At 37.8% G+C, this 21,511-nt stretch overlaps 3 protein-coding genes across 4 annotated transcripts in view; 1 reads left to right on the forward strand and 2 right to left on the reverse strand.

The window, feature by feature from the left end:
• Positions 1-1,419: 1,419 nt before the first annotated feature.
• LOC134826450 (UPF0764 protein C16orf89 homolog) lies at positions 1,420-4,957 on the forward strand. The gene is made up of 7 exons (XM_063838827.1): positions 1,420-1,663; positions 1,808-1,949; positions 2,217-2,389; positions 3,148-3,254; positions 3,768-3,892; positions 4,062-4,261; positions 4,421-4,957. The coding sequence occupies exons 1-7, from the start codon at positions 1,492-1,494 to the stop codon at positions 4,624-4,626; spliced, it is 1,125 nt and encodes a 374-aa protein (XP_063694897.1). The 5' UTR covers positions 1,420-1,491; the 3' UTR covers positions 4,627-4,957.
• A 233-nt stretch (positions 4,958-5,190) lies between these two features.
• The window catches only part of LOC134810982 (ras-related protein Rab-21-like), a 30,617-nt gene continuing 14,296 nt past the window's right edge, over positions 5,191-21,511 (reverse strand). Inside the window, exons 2-8 of one of the 2 annotated variants that reach the window (XM_063817680.1) lie at positions 9,435-9,576; positions 9,235-9,294; positions 7,625-7,680; positions 6,801-6,852; positions 6,452-6,570; positions 6,198-6,286; positions 5,191-5,511 (exon numbers count right to left, since the gene is read on the reverse strand). In XM_063817680.1, the coding sequence (XP_063673750.1) occupies positions 5,384-5,511; positions 6,198-6,286; positions 6,452-6,570; positions 6,801-6,852; positions 7,625-7,680; positions 9,235-9,294; positions 9,435-9,554 (624 nt within the window). In that variant the 5' untranslated portion in view covers positions 9,555-9,576 and the 3' untranslated portion in view covers positions 5,191-5,383. Of the gene's footprint in view, positions 5,512-6,197; positions 6,287-6,451; positions 6,571-6,800; positions 6,853-7,624; positions 7,681-9,234; positions 9,295-9,434; positions 9,577-9,796; positions 10,885-21,511 lie in introns of those variants that run through there. The other variant, XM_063817679.1, reaches the window with a different exon arrangement.
• On the reverse strand, positions 11,091-12,123 carry LOC134810983 (dehydrogenase/reductase SDR family member 4-like). Its single transcript, XM_063817681.1, has one exon. It carries the CDS (start codon positions 12,105-12,107, stop codon positions 11,343-11,345), a length of 765 nt encoding a protein of 254 aa, XP_063673751.1. The 5' UTR covers positions 12,108-12,123; the 3' UTR covers positions 11,091-11,342.

Below are 21,511 nucleotides of genomic sequence, written 5' to 3' on the forward strand. Positions count from 1 at the left end.
TTGTTGAACAAAATACAAAATTTTCAACGTTTCTAACTGACACGCTATTTTGTACGCAAAAAAACGTTAGTTTTTCATTACTCTTTTTTCTGTCCAGGAATTGTTACTTCCATTGGAGCACATTTGTCTACTCAATTTTTATCCATTCATGAATGTTTAATTTGAGTTACAAAGGAAAATAAAAAACCGCTTGTTTTAAATTTGCAAATGCATTTCAAAACTGAAAATCAGTAATTCAGTCACTGTTTAGTGTTTCTTGAGACGGCATGTAAGTGTCTTAGCTGCACTTTTTTCTGCTTCCCATTGGCTGATTTATCACGATTCCACGAATCTCTGATCTCGGTTGATTAACACAGTATACTGTCTTACTGATCTTCTTTCTCGAACAATACATGTGCTTTTTTCCTTCCAGGACCTTCTCTTTTCACCAGACTTTCAAATCCGGCGGTCTCCATATTATCTTCTACTTCGGCTGAAATAATCAATCTTTCAGAATTAAGATTGATTTATGATTAAAAAATTATTGCTCCAAAACGTTTACAAACAGTCCGACACTCATGCTGAGATGCAGGGCTAATTTCACTCAAGATACAAAATTTCTAAAAATATTTGAAAAAATGCAAACCTTCCAATTCGTTGTCGAAGAGAACGAAGGCTCTGTCCTTGCCCTTGCCTTTCTTTTTCTGACCATCTGCATAACTGATCAAAACTACGGTGAATAGAAGTACAGTCAACAACAGCTTCATCATTTTGTGAATGCACAGAAAGATTTTTAAAAACTAAATTCCTCGTTGAAGCATTCCCCTTTTATAGATCTTTTAGGGTGGTCTGAGACTATGCAGTGCTCCATTAACTCATAAAGCAAGCCTTTGTTTCATGCTTTGAGATTTAAATATCTTAATTGTTTTATCATACATCAATAGGCTATGATGAGAAGAAGGCTATGACTTATGAGTATGTCCATTGTCCCTTCGCGTTGTGGGATCGATTCCTTTATTCCCAGTAAGTGATGGTGCACATTTTGCACAAATTTGGATGCAAATGATTGAAATGGTGCAGTGCAGATGGTGCTTAAATGTTTCTTTGGAAACGTTTGATTCCAGCAATGAAGAAATATTATGTTACTATTTCTATGTTTAAAACCACTAATAGATTATTAGTGGCCCTCTGTTTACCAATAACCACCGGTCAGGTTTGCATTAAACTTTAAAGGCAGCGCTCAGTTTTGCTCTCAAATTAGAATACATAATAAATAATCTTTAAAATGCACAACTCTTAAATCTCACTTTTCTCCACTTCAAAAAACCCATTAAATCCTTATTCCTTCCCCTTGAAACCCCATGTTTTCTGGGGATCTGCACTAGAATTAAACAGCTAAATGTTATTAATGATAATCTTAACCATACAATCGTCACACTCAGCACATGTAATTCTACAAAAAACAGGAGAGCGCTAGCAATGTAAAAATGACGGATCAAATAAGGCGGTGCGATGTGGCGCTATGTAGCACTGCTCCTTCTCCTCACTCCTTCCCTCTACAATGCAAATAAGTTCTCTGAGATTAGAGAGACTTGCCTGGCTTTGGATGATCTAGTCAGCTGGGCTAAAGCTCATCACTATCTGCTTATCGTGGACTTCCTATTCGGCATTCGTGTCGCTCAAGGTACCAAATATGTAGTCCGCAGCTTTGATCAAAAACGTACCTTTTTTCTTCATCTTCGAAGTTGATGATTTAATTATAGTTAAGATAGCAAACATTTCTTTTTGATTAGAGATTTTAGTTGGTATACATTAATATTGTTTGAAGGTGAGTTAGAGATGTTGTGCCAGAATCCACAGTCCTACACATGGAGCCTGGATATCCTTACTCAAATACATCTACTGAAAAATAAAGTGGACAGACTCGCTTCTCTCGCCTTCTACGATATGCAAAATGATACTGATAACGAGTGAGTGGAATTGCGTGTTGATCTGATTGATCTGATTGTAAGGGTGCTACTTTCATTTAAACGGCTGCCTCTGAATACACGCCCACCTTAAATATATCCACTACTGATGTTTTATTTAATATATATGATAAATTTGAGTACCTGCACAGTGCATCACAGCTCTTGTAATAGTCAAACAAGGAGTATTAGAAAATATAAAATACTAAAAGTTTAATTACATAATATGCACGTGACATTTAAAGTGACACAACAGTCAACACATTTCAGCTACTTCAAGAAGTTCCAGCGCCTGGTTGATACTAAGTACTACATTTCCTCCCACTACTCGACGGAGCGGAGGTTTGGTTCCATCCCCCGCTTTCCAGATCCGATAGAACAAGATCCCACTTTCTCCGAGCAGCAGAGTGATGGTTGTATGAGAGAAATACTCGGCACTGAAGGTATTTTGCAAAAATGGTAGTGAAAACTTTATTTAAATATTTAAAAATGTCTTTAAAAACTTGCAGATGTTTATGACACGTTAAGTATTGGACCATGTTTTGAAATAACTCAGGTACATTACATGTTTACTCTACTCCTCAGTTAGAGACAAAAATTTACTTCCATCCCAAAAATATCACTGACCTAGCCGGTTTGCTATCCGATAAAACTCTAGACCCTACAAAATTTACTGCCACAGCAAGAGCAATCCATTCAATTCTCTCTGTGAACGAACAATTTACAGCCTACTATAAGAGCCCAGATTTCCACTCAAATACTGGCCAGTACATAATGCTATAGGACCTCAAAATAAGATCGAACTCTACAAATTCGATCTATTCAAAGAAAAATAGTATTATAAAACATTTCTATTTTATCCCTACACATTTGTAAATAACTAGAATCGTGTTGCAATTCTAATGTTAATGTTGCATCGGTGTTCGTTCTAGTTCCCGTGTAACTTTAAATTATTTCAGAATTAAAATAATTATCACTTTTGTATCCTTGTATCCTTGTATCCTTGTATCCTTGTATCCTTGTATCCTTGTATCCTTGTATCCTAGATAATCATAATGATTATAGACATCATAAGACGATGTAAGAATAGTCTGTAGTTAATAATATAATGATGAGTGATAAAGGTTAAGACTTAAGATGCCATCTTTGATTCTTGTTCGACTGTCAATACTAATAACAGTTGACCAGAAACCCCAACCAGAAACCCCCGCATGCACGATCAGTAGAAAGTGTTACAAACAGATGACTAATCGAGAATCAGAGGACTATCAACTAACTCATCAGCTCTTGTACCTCATTCTTGCTCAGGTGTGATTTTAACCATTGTTATGAGAATTTATTTATTTACGTAATGAATCTAAAGGCAGCATTTGTCTTTTATCAGTATTCAGTTCACAATTTAAGACTGAGGACAAAGAACTTGTACAAACGACTTGTACAACTGCATATTGCATGTGTTGACGTTGCGCGCGAACGCCGAATGATTTTAATTTGCTGTACACGAGCGGTTTTGTCAGGCAGTTCGTAGATTTCATTGACATTTGACAGACCATGATATATGCATGCAGTCTAGTTCGCTACGTAATAATAGAACATACATGAACATTTTGAAGTGTCAGCTTCAATAATTAAAATTTCCTCCGGATTGCAATGCCATGACAATGTACTTTTCATGTAATATCTCTCTGCCGATGCCATGCCTATCCCATTTTCTGAGGCTTACAACCGCGCATTGGAAAACACGACTATTCACGTTGCTATGACAACGCAAAAATGGTTGCCATAGCGATGAGACAGTAGTGTTACCGACGACACACGCAGGTGCGTGGTTGCAGCAAAGAACTAGCGAGAGTTACTTTGATACAAGACACCTCGGTTATTGAATTGGAGACGACTTTCACAGCTAAAATTTTCCAGAGACTTCCCTCAATACTAGATTCTGGAAGGTTTGAAGAAAAGGGAAAAAAATTATAAATATGTACTTTATAGATTAATTAGATTCTCGGTACAATGTATCACACTTAGAATTCAGAGTGAAACATCCCTACTATGTTTTTATTCGATTCTCAACTCATTGTATATGATTGATATTTATTAAAGTATGGTATCCAACAGGTACGATTTGTTCACGGAGATGGTCATGATCGGGCAGATGTTAAATTACAGGGAGTTTTACAGATCAAAGATACTAGAACTTCTGATGTTGTGGCAGGACTCTACTGGGTGTTACAATGACGATACACTCACTCCACCAGATCTCAAGAACCAGACCAATTATATTGGAAGAAAACTCTTTGCTGATGAAATAATTGACGGTTGGTCTTAATATTTAGACTATAGAGTATATCGGTAACTGGTTCCTCTTATTATCATTTACTCAATCCATAAGCTCATAGTCTGTTTATAAAACAAGAAGTATGCATGTTTGTTATTTAGTGTTATTAAGAGTTTAACCAGTTTAATTCCCTCCACAGATTCCTGCTCGGAGCACATGACAGCACTGGCCCTGATAGTGCTAACCCTAACCCTGCGGCACCAGCTACACTCCCTTCCTCAGGAACTAGTTACCTGGTCCTTTGCTAACCTCACTCTGATTAGCTTGTGTGGTTTAGTGTTGGTGGGGCTTGTGGTTTGCTTCAAAAAGAGACGCTTCAGAATTCTTAGACACTTTCTTGCATGAAGAAGGCAAATCATTCAACGACTGTTTACTCTAGACTGCTAGAAGATATAACATTTTGTGTATCTATTTCAACATTAAATAACTGATTTTATATAATATATTTTCAGTATAAATGTACTTTTGTTTTTAAGTTAAACATAAATGGACTTTGTAATGTAATTACGAATTAAAGTTGATTATGTAACACTCCCTTTGAGACTCGGTTTTGTTGCTAAACTGAGTTATACGAAACTTAATTAATAAGAATTATCCCCGGGTGTTTTCGTAGCGGGTATGTCCGATGTATTTTGTACTAATTTTCACACATAACTATTTGAATCTTTCATAATTATAAATGTGAATCTTTTGGTATCAGCTGCTGCTGGCAGGTGGGACGTGATGTACTGTAATATTTGTCACGGTTTCCTTGCCATGGTTCTAATAGATGATGGATGTTTCATATCTAATTCTAAGTCACGCGATGTAGAGTAGTCTTTGAGCTAGTAACGACAAAATAACTAAAATTCGCTAAAATAGCTAGCCTCCTCGTGCCTGCAGCAAGAGACTGAGAAATAAAACACTGAATTTAACAAAGATTTAGACTTCAACTTGAATCAATAATAAGCAAACAAACACTTCAAAAACTTTTCAAAAAATTAGTTCCAGCCTAATCCCGAAAAGGAAAACAATAAAATACATCATGTTATAGAGAGTAGGCATGGTTAATGTGTGTGGAAAGAAATGGAACAATTCTATCCATTGTCCAAAGTTGGTGGTTTCAACAGCAACCGCCTGACCGCTGGTTATCCGTAGGTTCATCGTCGACAATAACAACTGGTGGACGGGGACGGCCACCTGATCGACCGTTAGATGTAGGCTTCTCTGTAGCAGCTACCGCCAACATACCTGAGGTAAAAGGAGTGAGTCCCCGCTCAGTTAGTTTCTTGTCTGCGATAAATATTCTCCATGCAGTCGAAGGGGAAACATTTTTGGCAAAGGATACCAATAATGTGATGTTATTTCCTTGAAGAAAGATTAGATAACAGCGTAGTGCAGTGTGCGCCACTATCTGCTATCTAGAGACTAGAACTTCGGTATACAAGTCTTTCTTTCTAGGAATCTCTAATTCCTATCGCCGCTAGGATTTTCTCTCGGATCCCATAGGATTTAAACTTCCTATTGGATCCTAGAACAAATCCTTTAGCCTCTCGGGATTAAAATCCTTGCGATAAGATAATAATCTGTGCTGGGAAACCGAGTTAAATTGGCACTTGAATTGGAGCCATCAGGGAGTCGAAATGGCGTGTTGTTGGGGTGTAGACCGTATAGTAAGGCGACTTTTGAAAATCAAAGGCAGTCCTTTCGGGTTAAAATACCGGAAATCGCTGTTCTGGCGCGCAACGCGCGTAATTACAATTCAGCGCTACGTCGTCTACAAATAATCCTTAGCTGATAGCGCTCAGGTCGGAACTCATGTGAGTCGCCAATGCGGAAGTGGTACATTCCATGAATTGGCGAATGATGACGTAAGAGCGGTCATATTATGGTCTTCAGCCAAACTACCCAAGTATAATTCCTGCACTGGAACTCACGCTTTGTTAGATCGAGCATCATGTCTGAGACACCCTTATCAAGTTTCGCTGAAGTGTCGTAATGTTTAGCTCCCACTGACTGCGAGTATCTAGGGATGGATCAGCGTTAAATGACAGATCAAAACATCTATAAAAAGGCAAATGATTTATTAGTAAAATGATTAACAATTACCACCTTCAAAATCAACTTTTAGAGTGTCGAGGAAATGTGTTGGAAATTTAAAGGTGATGAAAGTCTTAAACACGTTTCTTACTGCAATGCTGTGGCTTTGTCAACTTTTCTGTCTTTTTCTAAATCAATCTTGTTTCCGGCGATACACAATTCTATGTTATCTCCCAGCATCTTCCTCAGTTCTCTAACCCAATTCTTAACCTGTGGATTCAAATCATTAATTCTTCCCACCCGACCGCAACCTCCTTCATTCATTTGATTTCTAATTTAATCTTCTCGCTATTTATACGTGCTGATATTAAATACACACTGATTATATTAAATACACCATGGTGTATGACGTCATCTGATAACTGAGGAATTCTTTAGAAATAATACAAGATAGAGATTGCATTTTACATAAATTCATATCAGATATTACAACCAATCACCTTCACAAAACTGTCTTCATCCGTGATATCGTACACTAGGATGGCTCCATTACTGAGGAGATATTAATGTGAGTAGAAAGTGGTGACTCAGTATTTTACTGGCAATTTCGAGATCACCGAAGAAAGATCGCTGAATATATCTGAAGTTCTTATATTACAAGTATGATGAATTGCATGATAGAAAGTACACAATATTTTAAGTCAGAAATTTTCGCTGATAAAATAGAACTCTTATCTCTCAATTAAACCCTCTCTTGTCTCTAAAATAATCTCTAGCTGTAAGCTGTATGGCTTGCTTAACGCAATTAAAGTTAATTGGTCTTTAACTAATCCAGTAATACTGTATATTATATCTATGACGTTTATCATGTATATCGTGTAAGATTATGCATTTAGACACCTCTCAGTTGTCGAAATTCGAAACCACTGTTCTAAATTTATCGATTTCAAGGTCAAATTTCATTTCGATGTAGAAGTCATCGAACCACGTAGCACAACATTTTAACATTCGTCATGGAAATCAGTTTGCTCCTTTGAGTTCAGACTACAGAACAAATTCGATGATAAAGTGAACAATAAAGTGAACAATAAAGTGAACAATAAAGTGAACAATAAAGTGAACAATAAAGTGAACAATAGAGTGAACAATAAAGTGAACAATAAAGTGAAAAATAAAGTGAACAATAAAATGATGAATAAAGTGAACAATAAAGTGAACAATAGAGTGAACAATAAAGTGAACAATAAAGTGAAAAATAAAGTGAACAATAAAATGATGATTAAATGAACAATAAAGTGAACAATAAAGTGTGAAGAAATGAAACCTGTCTCTGTAGTAGATAGGTCCGAGAGCGTGAAACCTTTCTTGTCCAGCTGTGTCCTAAGAGTTATACGAATTAAGGATCACACACTGACAAACTATGGGGCGTACGCCACAATTCTGGGAAATATTCATACAGTTTTTTAAAAGGTTACATTACTGAGTATCGTATAGAATATGGATGTAAACGAACGCTGAGTAATGGTTATAGGATAATAGGAAGCACAAATATACTTAAGAAACGGCAGCAGGAACTATTCAGTATGCGTATACTGGAAGGCTGCAACCCTCCATTAGCAACATTAAATAATGATAGCTCTGACCGCATAGCTCCGCTCGTAATATAACGTAAATATTAAATAGCATTACAGCATATACACATATATATATATATTATACAGGGGCCGGGAGAGGGGGACGGGGGCAAAAGTCAGTACCCATACGTTGGGTCTTATTCCACCGCCGTGTTTTATATTTGAGAGTTGTTGCTTTGCAGATGGCATACTGTACCTACTTGTTCGAGGATTCCGTCACCAAAATTTGAAAATTAGATTTTTGGGGGCCACACCCAATCAACATTGAATTGCTTATACTCGTGTTTGTGAACATGCTAGAGACTCCGTTGTAACATATTGCAATAGGTCATTTAATCCGGAATATAATCTGAAAAGATGGTGCGAAACAGATTTAAAATAACGAAGTTATCAAGCATTTTGTTTATCTCGTTAGCAAAATTGATTGGGTAATCAATGATTACCCAATTACGACACCGTAATTGGGCTGTATGCACGGTTCCCATAATGCAGATCTAGCCTTAACCCAATCACCTGATCACACGTAATAAACAAACTCGATATGCTTCATATCTCTCAGGACAAACGTAATTTAAATGGCCAAAAACAATTCAATAAAATTTGGCTCGATCCGACTATCCAAACTATCAAATAAATGCGAAAATGAACCTTCATTTGAAAAATGAACACGAATAATTTTCGATTTGACAAATTCCTCGAACCAGTGGTGGTAGTAAGTCATACCAGAAGAATTATTTCAATTGGGCACTCAGTGACTTAGCTATTAAGGCCAACGTATGGGTACTGACTTTTGCCCTCCCCCCTGTATATATTACAAAACGGTCGGGGATCTTGATACTATTGTCGAGACCTTTATTATATGTGACTCTAGTGAAAGTGCTGGTGACGATGAGAAAGACCATAAACCAGGGATTCCTTCGGGAGCATGTAAGATTACATCCAAAGTTTGTTCGCCAATGGGGTGTGTCTGGGTGTCAAATATCTTCAAGGTGGGTGCTACTTGTGATGAACTCTAGAAGGATGGGATGGTAATACTCGGTCTGGCCGCCTGGAAGCCAATAGAATTCCAGTTCAGAAACCGAATAAGGAGGTGCGGCTACTGATGAGAAGCCTCCTTAAAGTTTATTTGGGTTAGAAACGACATCTGGGTCCCTACCCTCGCACATGATTATCCTCAATTTTCTTGTTGTGTTCCACAACTGTACTTCTGTACACTTCAGTGATTGGGCTGATGACTACAGTGAAAGGGCTGTTGACTCTAGTGAAAGTGCTGGTGACGTGATAAAACATTTCCACCTACCCATATTGATAAATGTGCCCTCTGTCCTCCAATGTTTAACTTCTTGTCTTGATATGATGCCTGTAAGTTGTTACATTTGACTGTTAGTTGTTACATTTTGCGATTTGTTGCGCAAATGAAGTGAGAATTTCAGAAGAAAGTTTAGGCCGTTAAAACTTAAAAGTGAACCTTTTTGATACAAAAATAAGGTAAAATGAAACCTGAAGAGTAGATAGATGGTGATCGTTGAATGTGTTCTGACAATATCTGAGTACGAGAGAGGTTTTACCCACGCAACCCTCCCCAAGGAGGACTACTTTAAACTGTTTAGTTCCTGACATCTCACATAGTTTATACCTCCATCTATCGGATATACATGGTTAAGTGTGTGTACCAGGTACCTGTGTATTTTATATAATGGATTTCTAATTGTAATATAATCTTGGTTTTTATGATCAGAACTGTGTTTCTTAAACGAAACGTGTCAGACTAATTGCCCTGTTTTTGAAAATATGAGACGATATAAGGACAAATTTCCAAGGTTTGGATAATAAATTATCTATCTATACAGAATACAATATAATAATAATTCAAAGTAATAAAAACAAAAAGAGTATCAAATTTGCAAACCAAAAAGTTCTTATATATTACCTAAACAGCTAAGCTGATCTCTAACAAAAGTATTCAACACAAAGAATTAAGCTAGGATCTAGGATTTTTAGCGATTCCAACTTTAGAACCATTTATTCTCTCCAGGAAGCCCGAAATAAAATGTCCAGTTTCTATGACACTATCGATATCAACACCAGTGTCACAACCATTGTCATGTAACATGTATAGCAAATCTTCTGTGGCAACATTTCCACTAGCTCCTTGAGCATAAGGACATCCTCCCAATCCAGAAACACTGCTATCAAAAACTCGAATACCATGATCAAGTCCGACATAAACATTTGCAACGGCTTGCCCATAAGTATCGTGCATGTGTAATGCTAAGTTTTCCACTGGTAAATGTGGCAGTATCGCTTGCAATAGTTCTTTGATTTTTCCTGGAGTACCCACTCCGATTGTATCCCCTAAACTGATTTCAGAACAGCCCATTTCTAACAGTTTTTGAGAAACTTTAGCAACGCTTCCATGATCAACATGACCTTGATATGGACATCCTGCAATGCAAGACACATAACCACGAATAGCAATGCCATTTTCTTTTGCCAATTCTATAGTGGGAGCAAATCGCTCAAAGCTTTCTTCAATTGAGCAGTTGATATTTTTCTTGCAGAAAGCTTCAGATGCTGCTGTGAAAATTCCTATTTCAGTAATACCACAAGTCAAAGCACTCTCCAGTCCCTTCAAGTTGGGTACAAGTACAGGGTACACACAATCAGGGTTCCGAGATATTCTTGACATAACTTCTTTACCATCTGCTAGCTGAGGGACCCACTTTGGAGAGACGAAACTAGTAGACTCTATAGACTTGAGTCCACTGAGAGACAGTTTATCTATAAGCTGCACCTTTATCTCGGTTGGGACAATACTCTTAACATTCTGTAAGCCATCACGAGGTCCAACTTCAACGATCTTGACAAAGTCTGAGAGAAACCTTGAAAGGGTATGCTGGGTTCTAGTTGGTCTGGATTGTAAGAGTTTCTTTATTACCCGCATTGACTCCTAATGGAAATTTGAGAATGTGATGATTTGAATTTGAAGTAAAAAATTGGAAGTAAAAACAGATTAATAAAATATGATATGATTCTGTAATAGCTGGTTAAATAATTTCACATCGATTCAACAAAACCATACTGATAAGAGCGCTATTTCGAAATTTAATTATTTGTTATTTTTAAATCCATTACATTCAAATTGGACAATGGAAATTGAAAATAGATAATCACAGTAAAATTAAAAAACAAATTATAAAGTTATTGCTTTCAAGCATATAAATTAAAAACAACCTACATATATCTTTGATATTAAAGTATCTAATTAAAGGATACATAAATCTTTAATTTAATCACTTGATGTAATCACATAAAGTAGGAGTTGTATGCATTACATCCAATATACATACTAATAATTGCAGTTATTAATTTCACATAACTTAATTTTAGGAATCTCTCAACTGAAATCTAAAATCTGACCGGAATTCCACCATCCATTTTGACAGTTTCTCCAGTTATATAGCTGGCATCATCAGAAACTAAAAAGGCAACAGCTCCCGCACATTCATCTGGTTTTCCTACCCTCCGCATTGGTACATTATTAAGGGTCTTTTTCAAAATTTCTGGATTGCTTGTAAGAGCAGAACTGAAATCGGTTTCAATTATACCAGGAGCTATACAGTTTACTCTGACATTAGCGGACGCAAGCTCCACGGATAAAGCTTTTGTGAGGGACATTAAAGCTGCTTTACTAACAGAATAGGCTCCAATAAAGGGCATGGGACAGAATCCAGAAACCGAAGATACAAAAACAATGTTTCCATTACCAGATTGAGCTAAAAATGGAGTGAACTTTGCAGCAAGGAGTGCACTGCATGTCACATTGTTGTAGAAAATTTTACCCCATGTTTTCTCATCACACATATTGACAGGTCCAAAGTGGGGGTTGGTTCCAACATTACTAACAAGAATGTCCATTTTGCCATACTTTTCATTGACATGCTTAGCTAGGTTTTCTCTGTCTTCTGGTTCTGATACATTACAAACAACTCCAGATACATCAAGTCCTTCATCCAAACACAGACTAACTGCTTTCTGAACATTCTCATCTTTTCTACTTGATATCACTACACTTGCTCCTTCATAAGCAAGACGTTTAGCAATTGAGAATCCTATTCCAGCAGAGGATCCTGTAACAACAGCAACTTTATTCACAAGCCTGGAACAAGCCATCACCTACAAGAATTATTCTACAAAGAGTTGAGTACTATAACATCCAAATAATAATTAAAGTTTTACAAACAGATTTTTATATGAATATTGAACTTGCTACCACAGCTCCACTTGTTTTATATAATGAACCTGATAAATGATAATAGTACTAAGCAGGAGTAACATGAAAAGCATTTGATTCTTTTGACTAGAAACACAAATTGTAATGTATCTGTGAGTTGATAAAATGCTAAGAGTATTTTGAGAGGAAAGTAAAGTAAAATTTATGACATCACATCATCACAACATTAACTATTTGTGAATTATTATCAAATACAATATTTTAAAAAAGGCACAAGATACTGTTTCAGCTTGCAAGATGATGTCAACCCTTCCAGATCGTTGCTCTGCAAATTAACAGAGCAACGATCTAGTCAGGTCCTACTTCGATGCGAAGTAAGACTGATAGTTTGCGCGGCGCGTCGAAGCGGATAAGTCCTCCAATGTTTCAGCATGTATATATTATAAAAACACTACAAATACACCGGATTAGCAGGTAGATAAGTGAGGAATGTTCAAGAACTTATGGCAAGGGTCATGGTCAGTCAATTAACAGAAACATCCGCACGGTGGATAATTAACTTCTCGTTCAGAATGCTGCTGCTAAAGCTGTAGTAGGACTTTACTTGTTGCGCAATGTGTTACTGGGCTGCGACGCTCATCCAATTATGCTTCTCGTTAGATCGGCGAGATGCGCTACTGGGCCTCGCCGAGCTGCGAAGAATTGACATCGTCAATTAAGACTTTACAAACATGATCATCTAGGAGATACTCTGAAAGACCTTTATTGGCTGCCTATCAGTTACATAATTTTGAAAACTGGCCACGGGCCTAAATATTACATATCAATCAATTACAATTCATTGACATTACCAATATTAAAAACTATCGAAAATATACAAGAAAGTATTCTCAGTTACATAATTAAGTTATAAGTACAAGTTGTTGCTCCTTATTCATAAGTGTTGATAGTATGGGACCAGATTATTTAAATACTTTTTCCTTAAACTTGTATACTGGAAAATGCATGTAACACATTAATGTTTATTTAGTGGCCGTTCACATATTACGTAATTAGCTATAGGGGGTGGGGGTTAGTGTATTAAGTTTAATACCGTTGCCTGGTTTAGAATATAAATGTGGGTTGCTTTGTCAGGTTTTATTGTGTCCTGAAGTCTGAACTCTTTTTGTGGCACACCTGTGCATTTTAAGTTTTTGTGCCACTATAATATACAAATTTAAATCATTTATTAGTATTATTGATTATTAAACTGAAGCCAGGTTGACCATTGTTAATGGTCTGGCCCGGCGCGCGCTACTTCGTAGCATTTGCCATCTGGCCATAACATTTCGCGCGCTACTTCGAAGAAATTTAGACGAGTAACATCCGTCAAAAGCCAGGTAAAACTGAAGCCAGGTTTCTCGATGTAATTTTTGATGTTATTTGTTATTATACCTTTTTGGAATGATTAGTGATTTTCGTCTCGGTGCCAAATTTAATGATGCGCGGCTTTTGGTTAATTGACTATGTCAATTCATCGCAGCTCGGCGTGGCACAGTAGCGCATTTCGCCGATCTAGCTGTGAGAAGCCTCATTGAGTGCGCGGCGCGGCACAGTAACGCATCGCACTACAAGGCTTTTGGAGCTTCAATAAGTGCAAAGTGTAAAAGTTTGTATCACGTGGTGACCCCCACGGTCGCTTCACTGTAGAGTTTCGACGATACAGGGGGAGCCGCGCACTCGTGCGCGGCGTGTCATACAACGTATGACAAGTAAAAGTCGTGTAATTTGATGTTGGTCGTATTATTAATATACCGTCATATGTTCGGTTCTTGGAATAAGATCATTTTGAAAATTTTTAAGGACCTTTTATGTTTTAATTTGTATTTGGACTTAAATTAAATTTTCCGAAAAATTTGGTGGATATAGTCAATAGTACCCAGAAAACCTTACCGCCTGCTGGGCTTGCTAGAGGTGATAGATTTTCAACAGCACGTTTGGCGTCGCGCGTCACATCGAGTTTACCTTTCACACGCTGCATTTAGCCAAAAATCAAACTTTTCGCTTTAATTCAGAATCTAAGTTGTCCCAAATTGTGCTCCTGGGGAGCCTCCTTTAAATTTACGAGACGGACATTTTGTTGAAAACCGGAAGGTTCTATTTATTTTACTTTTGGAGATATTCCCCGGCCGGTAGGGTTTGCTGGGCCGAACCTATGCGCGTTCAAAAGAATTTGCGCTTCATTTTAAAACTTTCACTTTGACAAACCATAACTCTCCACCACACACCAATCAAGTCAAATTTCAATTTAAAAATATCAAAAGAAAGTAGAGAATTTCGCCAACAAGAAAGGGGACTCTTGGATGAGTAGGTAAAAACGCGATCTTCGCCGTCAAAAACGACTTTAAAAACTTCATACATTTCCGCCGAAATTATAAGTCTAAAACATCCCCCTACCTCCCTGCAACTCCCCCTCCACTTCTCCCCCCCCTTCCTTCTGCTTTCTTTTGCAGCTGAACTATGAACTCTCTGCTCTCTCGCCTACCCAGAAAACCTTACCGCCTGCTGGGCTTGCTAGATGCTAGAGGTGATAGATTTTCAACAGCACGTTTGGCGTCGCGCGTCACATAGAGTTTACCTTTCACACGCTGCATTTAGTTTAGTAGTCATGACAACGACATGACTTTGCAAAGTTTAAAAGCTGCGATCTTTTATTTAGCCAAAAATCAAACTTTTCGCTTTAATTCAGAATCAAAGTTGTCCCAAATTGTGCTTCTGGGGAGCCTCCTTTAAATTTACGAGACGGACATTTTGTTGAAAACCGGAAGGTTCTATCTATTTTACTTTTGGAGATATTCCCCGGCCGGTAGGGTTTGCTGGGCATTCCCAGTTTTAGCCAGCTTAGCCGGCTAGCCAGCCGATTTTTTCTCTTAGCCAGCCGATTGCCGTCGGCTAGCCGGCTCACGGCTCTAATTGGCGGGATTCTCGGCATCTTCCTTTTAAAGTACGTGAGTTTCCGAACCCTGCAGCCTCTTCTTTCTGTTATCATCGCATCCTGCTACCTGAGTCTCATTTTCCTGGACCACAGCCTGATTGTCACAGTGGTTGCTATGGGGATATGTAACATGTGTTTTTGTGTAACGAGGTGTGAACTGAGCCTCATGGAGTTTGATAAGCACTACTTTGGGACGGAGCGGCTAGTTCTGGGGGCGGGGGTGATGTCTGGATGTGCCATGGTGGGCGCTGCAGTTGGCGCTATTGTAGCCTCGTTCCTGAGCAGTCACCAAGCTGTGATAGTTACTTTTGTGTTGAGCTGTATTCAAGTGGTTACATTCTGCTTCATCACAGAACGGTAGGACAGTAAATGGAAAATGTATTTGTGACCCTCAATTATATTTATAAATTATATTTATAAAAATAAAAGTTTTATCCTTAAAGTAACTCTTTGGATATATTAATACCTACATACCATATTTTTATTTTTATTTTAATCATTTCTAAATGAGCAGGACTCAGTACACCGTGATATTCACAATTTTGTGATTCATTCTAACTTGATTCTGCTTTATTACAGACCGAATGAACGATAAATAATTGAACTTGAAAACACTTGTTATTGAAATTATTTCTGACCCTCAGTTATTACTCAGTTAGTAAGCAATATATTCTAGATAGCAAAAAAAACGTAACGTGTTTTAATTGAAAAATTATTCCAGGTTAATCATGTTTAAAGCATGAGTAACAAAAAGTAAAATGAGCTATTTCTTTGAATCAAAATTTATAATGAAGAGGTGCATTGACTTTGAAACTGCCATTAAATTATGTATATGTATTTGGTAGTATTGAAAATATGATATTTCCTGGACCGAAGATATACAGTTTTTATTTTTGAAAGAATTCTTCTCCATAAACCAATTGCACCGTGACCGTTCAATTTGACATTTTTGTAGCCTCTGTGAAAAATAAACATAATCTTTTGGGCGTTTATACTTTTCAAAATTTCAAAGGGCTTTGCCAGCAAATTCTTCAATTCTCTGTGCTGTTCTGTGTACCTAAAAGAAGCATGTAATCTGTCAGAGAATGTTAAAGACTCCTCATGTGAGATCTTTTCAATGTAACATAAAGATAGAGGTAAAATCAGGTACCCAGACCAATGACAAAACAAAGCTTTATTCATGAGCATTGCAAGCAGAGGGTTCCTGCTTCATTGTGGCAAGTAAACCCGTTGCTAACTCCCCTTATACCAAGGATTAAAACAAAGGCCATTATGAGATTAGAAAAACTATGGACATTGTGCTCAGTCATATCGACGCCACGAACTTGTGAGAGCTGGAGTTTGGTTTTATTTCACAATCTTTACAGTTGTGCTACACATGGCGTAGTGAATTCTTGAAATGTACGTTTTGCTGTTAATATCATTCCAACTCGTTTCTAGCTCTTCAACAGATCAATCAGTGACATCTGCTCGCAGAACAGAACAGCCATCTAGCTCTCCAACAGATCAATCAGTGACATCTGCTCGCAGAACAGAACAGCCATCGACCTTTACTTCAGTGACTTACATCAAATATAGTCTGACTCCTTCTCCTGAAAAGGGTATATCTTATCGGACTTTATTTGAACGGACATTAATTGGACGCTGGAGGCCCTTGCGTTCATTTGAATGTCCGTTCAAATAAATTCTGATAAGGTACTTAAATTAGATACTGATCATGAATGCCTTCGAGCGTTTATTTTAATGTCCGTTAAAAATTATATCCGTTCACGTAATGTCCGGTTGAGTAACGTCCGATAAGGTTTATATAGTAGCTATGATTATGATTATGATTACAGCTTTTAAAAATGTTTGAATTATGGCTCAATTCGTCAGCCAATAAATCTTTATAATGCCATAATATGTGATTCTCGCCACAATGGAGGAGAACCATATCTTATTTGACACGTGACGATGATCAAACTCCAGCATTGGCCAACCAATACCTGGGATCACTGTACGTGCATGAAAAACAAGCATGGACAACCTTCCTTCATTATTCCGACCTCTTTTAGAACAACCATTTCATTGTGTAGCATTTATATTCCAAATTTTTCCAAAACTAAGCATACGTTGCAACCATAAAACCTTTCAGTTTTTTAGACGTACATTAGGAAAACTTCGCATAATATCATGAATTGTTTCAGATTGGGAGTTTAAGGACGCGACTCTAGTTCGACAACATGATAACGGAACTGTTGCTCCATCTGGAGATGAGGGACTGTTGTATGTTACAATCGTTAGCAAAAAAACTGGAGAGGAGAAGACAGGGACAGTATGTGGCGGTTATCATTTAAACACGCAGACAGTTCGTCTATTCTGTCAGAACATTGGATACCCTGTTAAAAAGGGAGAGTTTTGGAGTAGACCGAGCTACAAATTTGTTTCCAGGTAAGTTTCTAGTTAAGTTACTATGATTATCAGAAATTTGAGAAAAGCTTGAACAATTTGATTTTTAAATGCATCAAGTCTGATAGATTTACTTAATCAATGTTACAGGAGTTGGTTAGATTTGAACGATGTACCTTTTGTAATGAATTTTGTGGAGTGTGACGAAGGTGATAAGAACATCCCAGACTGTATTGCTAGCTTCAGCGATTTCCTCGACTGTGATCACAGATGGGATATCTGGCTGCGATGCAAAGGTACACCGTAGTATTATTCATGGAAATAATCATGGCATAATTATCGGACTTTTTTTGAACGGAGCCTTATAGGAACCCTACAGCGTTAATTTTAATGTCTGTTCAAATAAAGTCCGTTCAAATAAAGTCCGTCCAAGTCAAAGTCCGTGTAACAGTATCATTAGTATTACGCCCTCTCAAGGGTGTCAGCTTTAAAATGTATTGTTGAGAAATATTGTAGCTAGCTTTTATAATATCATTCAGAACCAGTATGCTACATTGAAGAACATGGCGGGTTCCTCAAGTACAAATGCCCTCGCCCAGGAGACAACAAAGAGAAGTTCAAGTGTCACAACACGGAAGAGTTTTACTATACATCAATTTTTATGTCATTTGTTGAGCAATTGTTATGCTCTGAGGACCCCTACTACTATCAGGCTTGTGACACGAGGATGGCTGGTTTCATGATAAGTAGTAATGATAATATATTATGTGAGAATTATTTGTGTCGGATCAGAGCGAGTAAAAGATTTGAAATAATTTCACTTACAAAGCTAAGAAAATACGGATATCTTTGTGATGGTCAACAACACTGTGAGAATAACATGGATGAACAGAATTGTGCAGATAAAACAACATTACGCAGTGGACTAGAAGTAGATCCTCGTTTTATATGTAATGATATATGTGAAACTAGTACCTGTGAGGACGAAGCGTATTGTAATGGTCTGACTTATGGAATGTATTGTAAATTAGGTAATAAATTAAATCTCGACTATTACATGCCTCTTGATTATATATGTGATAGTATAAATGATTGTAATGATGGAGAGGATGAGTTCAACTGCACAACTACTGGGCAAACAAAGATCACTTGTAGATCGCAATGAGTGTTAACTTTTCATGATAGACCGATCACAACTTCACCAAGTGCGGAGTACTAAGCATTAATCAACATCAGAATAAGTATTGTGCAGACGAAGATCTAAAGAAATATCAAACAAATTGTACAGACCAAGCTAGGGAAGGAGGATCGTGCACTATAAATGGATACAAGTCAACTATTTCTAAATATGTGATTTGCTACAAAGACAAGAATGTTCAAATTTGCGATGATCACCTAGAAAGTCAATGTCAGGACATCTCAAAATCATGTGTAAATATACACAAACACGTGATATGTGATAACTTTCCGGATTGCAATGACAGATCTGATGAAACACTCCCAATATGTCGTATTCAAACTGAAAACACCTGCCAAAGAAAAGTTGGAAAAGCAACAGCAGGCGAATTGACGTTACCTTTAACCTGGCTAGGCGACGGTATAGAGGACTGTGTAAATGGTATTGATGAACTGGAAATCTGGCCAACATGTGGAAAAGGTAAGTCCCGAAGATTAGTAACCAGCAATAAAACGTGCGAAAACGTTCTCCTGTGCCCCTCAGGAGATCCTGGCTACGTCGAATTGAACGATCTATGTGACGGAATTGAAACATGTGGTAATGAGAAACAAATGTGTTCATTATCCCAACATTCCTCGACAATCTTCACTTCGGTCTCAAGCAAAGGAAATGGCTTCGTCAAGCAGCTATCATTTTGCATGAAAGGTCTTAGGAGTATCAAAAATCTCAAAAAGGATAACTGCACACAAGAGCGTTTTATCTTTCCAGATCATCACTTTTTTGGAGTGGACACAAAAACAGAGTTGCATCTCCCTGAAAGTACACAGAATTGTGAGCATATGTTCGGGGAACAATATGTCTTTACTAGCTGCACAGAAAAATGTAAAAACTCAGCTTGCCCACTGAAGAACCTGCCAAAATACGATGCCTGTCCCAATCAATACCCTAATAGGATAGGAACCCTTGCTAACAACAAATATCTGGTTTTCTTCACCAAATCACGAGAAAACTTATTCACGAATAGCTATTTCGTGTGCGATAATAATGTCACATGCATAAATTATTCTCAAGTATGTGACTTGATTGATAATTGCGGCGACCGATCGGATGAGTTGGCATGTACCAATGGTTTCACATGCGACTCTGCTCGTATCATTACAAAAGATAAAACATGTAATGGGAAATTCGATTGCTTCGACATGTCTGACGAATGTAATCTGGAGTGCTCAAAACAGATACTGGAAAATGTAGCTCTGAAAGTAAGCTCATTGATCATAGGGGGGCTAGCTGTTGTGGCAAACCTGATCGTAATGGTAAAGAACGTAGGATCTCTAAAACACTGCAGAACATCTGTAGCCTTGGCTAACAAATCCCTAATAATCTTGATATCTTTGGGAGACTTCTTAGTAGGTTGCTATTTATTGGTGATAGTAATATATGACGCGGTTATTTTCAAGAAAGACTACTGTAAAAGTCAAATCGAATGGATGACTAGCTTTCAGTGCTCCACGATAGGTGTTGTCAGTACCATAGGATCCCAGATATCTTTGTTTGCTATGGCGGGATTGAGCACCATTAGGCTAAATGGAATACAGGGTTCACTCAGAGTCCCAGGCGAAGTCAACATTGTAAAATCTCTTAAGGTTGCACTAGGGGTTCTTAGCATCTTCATGACATCTGCAGCCATTGCTATCACACCAATAATTAGTTCATTTGAGAACTTTTTTGTAAATGGACACAAATTTGCTGATGAGCTTAAACTTTTCATCGGAACCCAAAACAAACAAGAAGTCCTCGCAGTCCTTGAAGCTTACTATGGACGGATGAAAGGAAAAAACCTGAGTTGGGAGACGATCCTAAAGATGTACCGTGGCATGTTCTCCCATGATGTAGGATATCCAGACCACACCGATACGGTCACAAAGCTTGATTTCTACGGAAATGACGGTGTGTGCCTGTTTAAGTATTTTGTCGACAACAACGACCCCCAGAGAAACTTCGTTTGGGCGATACTCGCAGTGAACTTTGTCTGCTTCCTATTCATTTCAATATCCTACATTCTGATAGCTATTGTCTCCAGAGAGTCCTCAAAAGGTCTTACTAATTCGCAGAACAATCGACAAATTAGTGACCGAAACCGAAAAATGAGTAGAAGGATAACAATCATCATCACTACTGACTTCTGTTGTTGGGTGCCTTTCATCGTTATCTGTGTGTTGCACTCCCTAGAAGTTCTTGATGCAACTCCATGGTACGGCATATTCTCAATGATCATCCTGCCAATAAATTCTGTGATAAACCCATTCCTTTATGACGATTTTGTCACAGAATCACTCAGAGCACCTTTTCGATCACTCTCAACCAGAATTGCCAATTCAGCCATTCACCAAACTATCATCGCACGTCTCAGTACTGCTCAACCTGAAGTTTTCAAGATGGAGCAGATAGAAGTTCGAAGAGGAGAACCTGGATGCACTACTTGTAGTGTCCTCGGTACAAAACATAAAGAAGCTGACGGACCGAAGACAACAGCAGATCTAGATATTCGAGTTACCTGTCTTCAGAACCAAGCTAGAGATAAATTAGGAGCAGAATCATCTTCAGCAATAGTTACAGGCGAAGACGGATGTGCTTGGTTGAACAGAACAGATGGTGACGTGATAGTTGAGGTACATGATCCATCTGTGCAGCAGAGACAAAATCCTGAAGTTATCTCTCAAACCATCAACAAAGATCCAGAGATTCACAAAGGTACAAATAAGGGTGGGGTCTTTGAGTCGGAAGTAACACAATACGTTATTGCG

This window comes from Bolinopsis microptera, chromosome 2 (genome assembly GCF_026151205.1).
Source record: "Bolinopsis microptera isolate Bmic1 chromosome 2, MBARI_Bmic_1.0, whole genome shotgun sequence".
Taxonomy (NCBI): domain Eukaryota; kingdom Metazoa; phylum Ctenophora; class Tentaculata; order Lobata; family Bolinopsidae; genus Bolinopsis; species Bolinopsis microptera.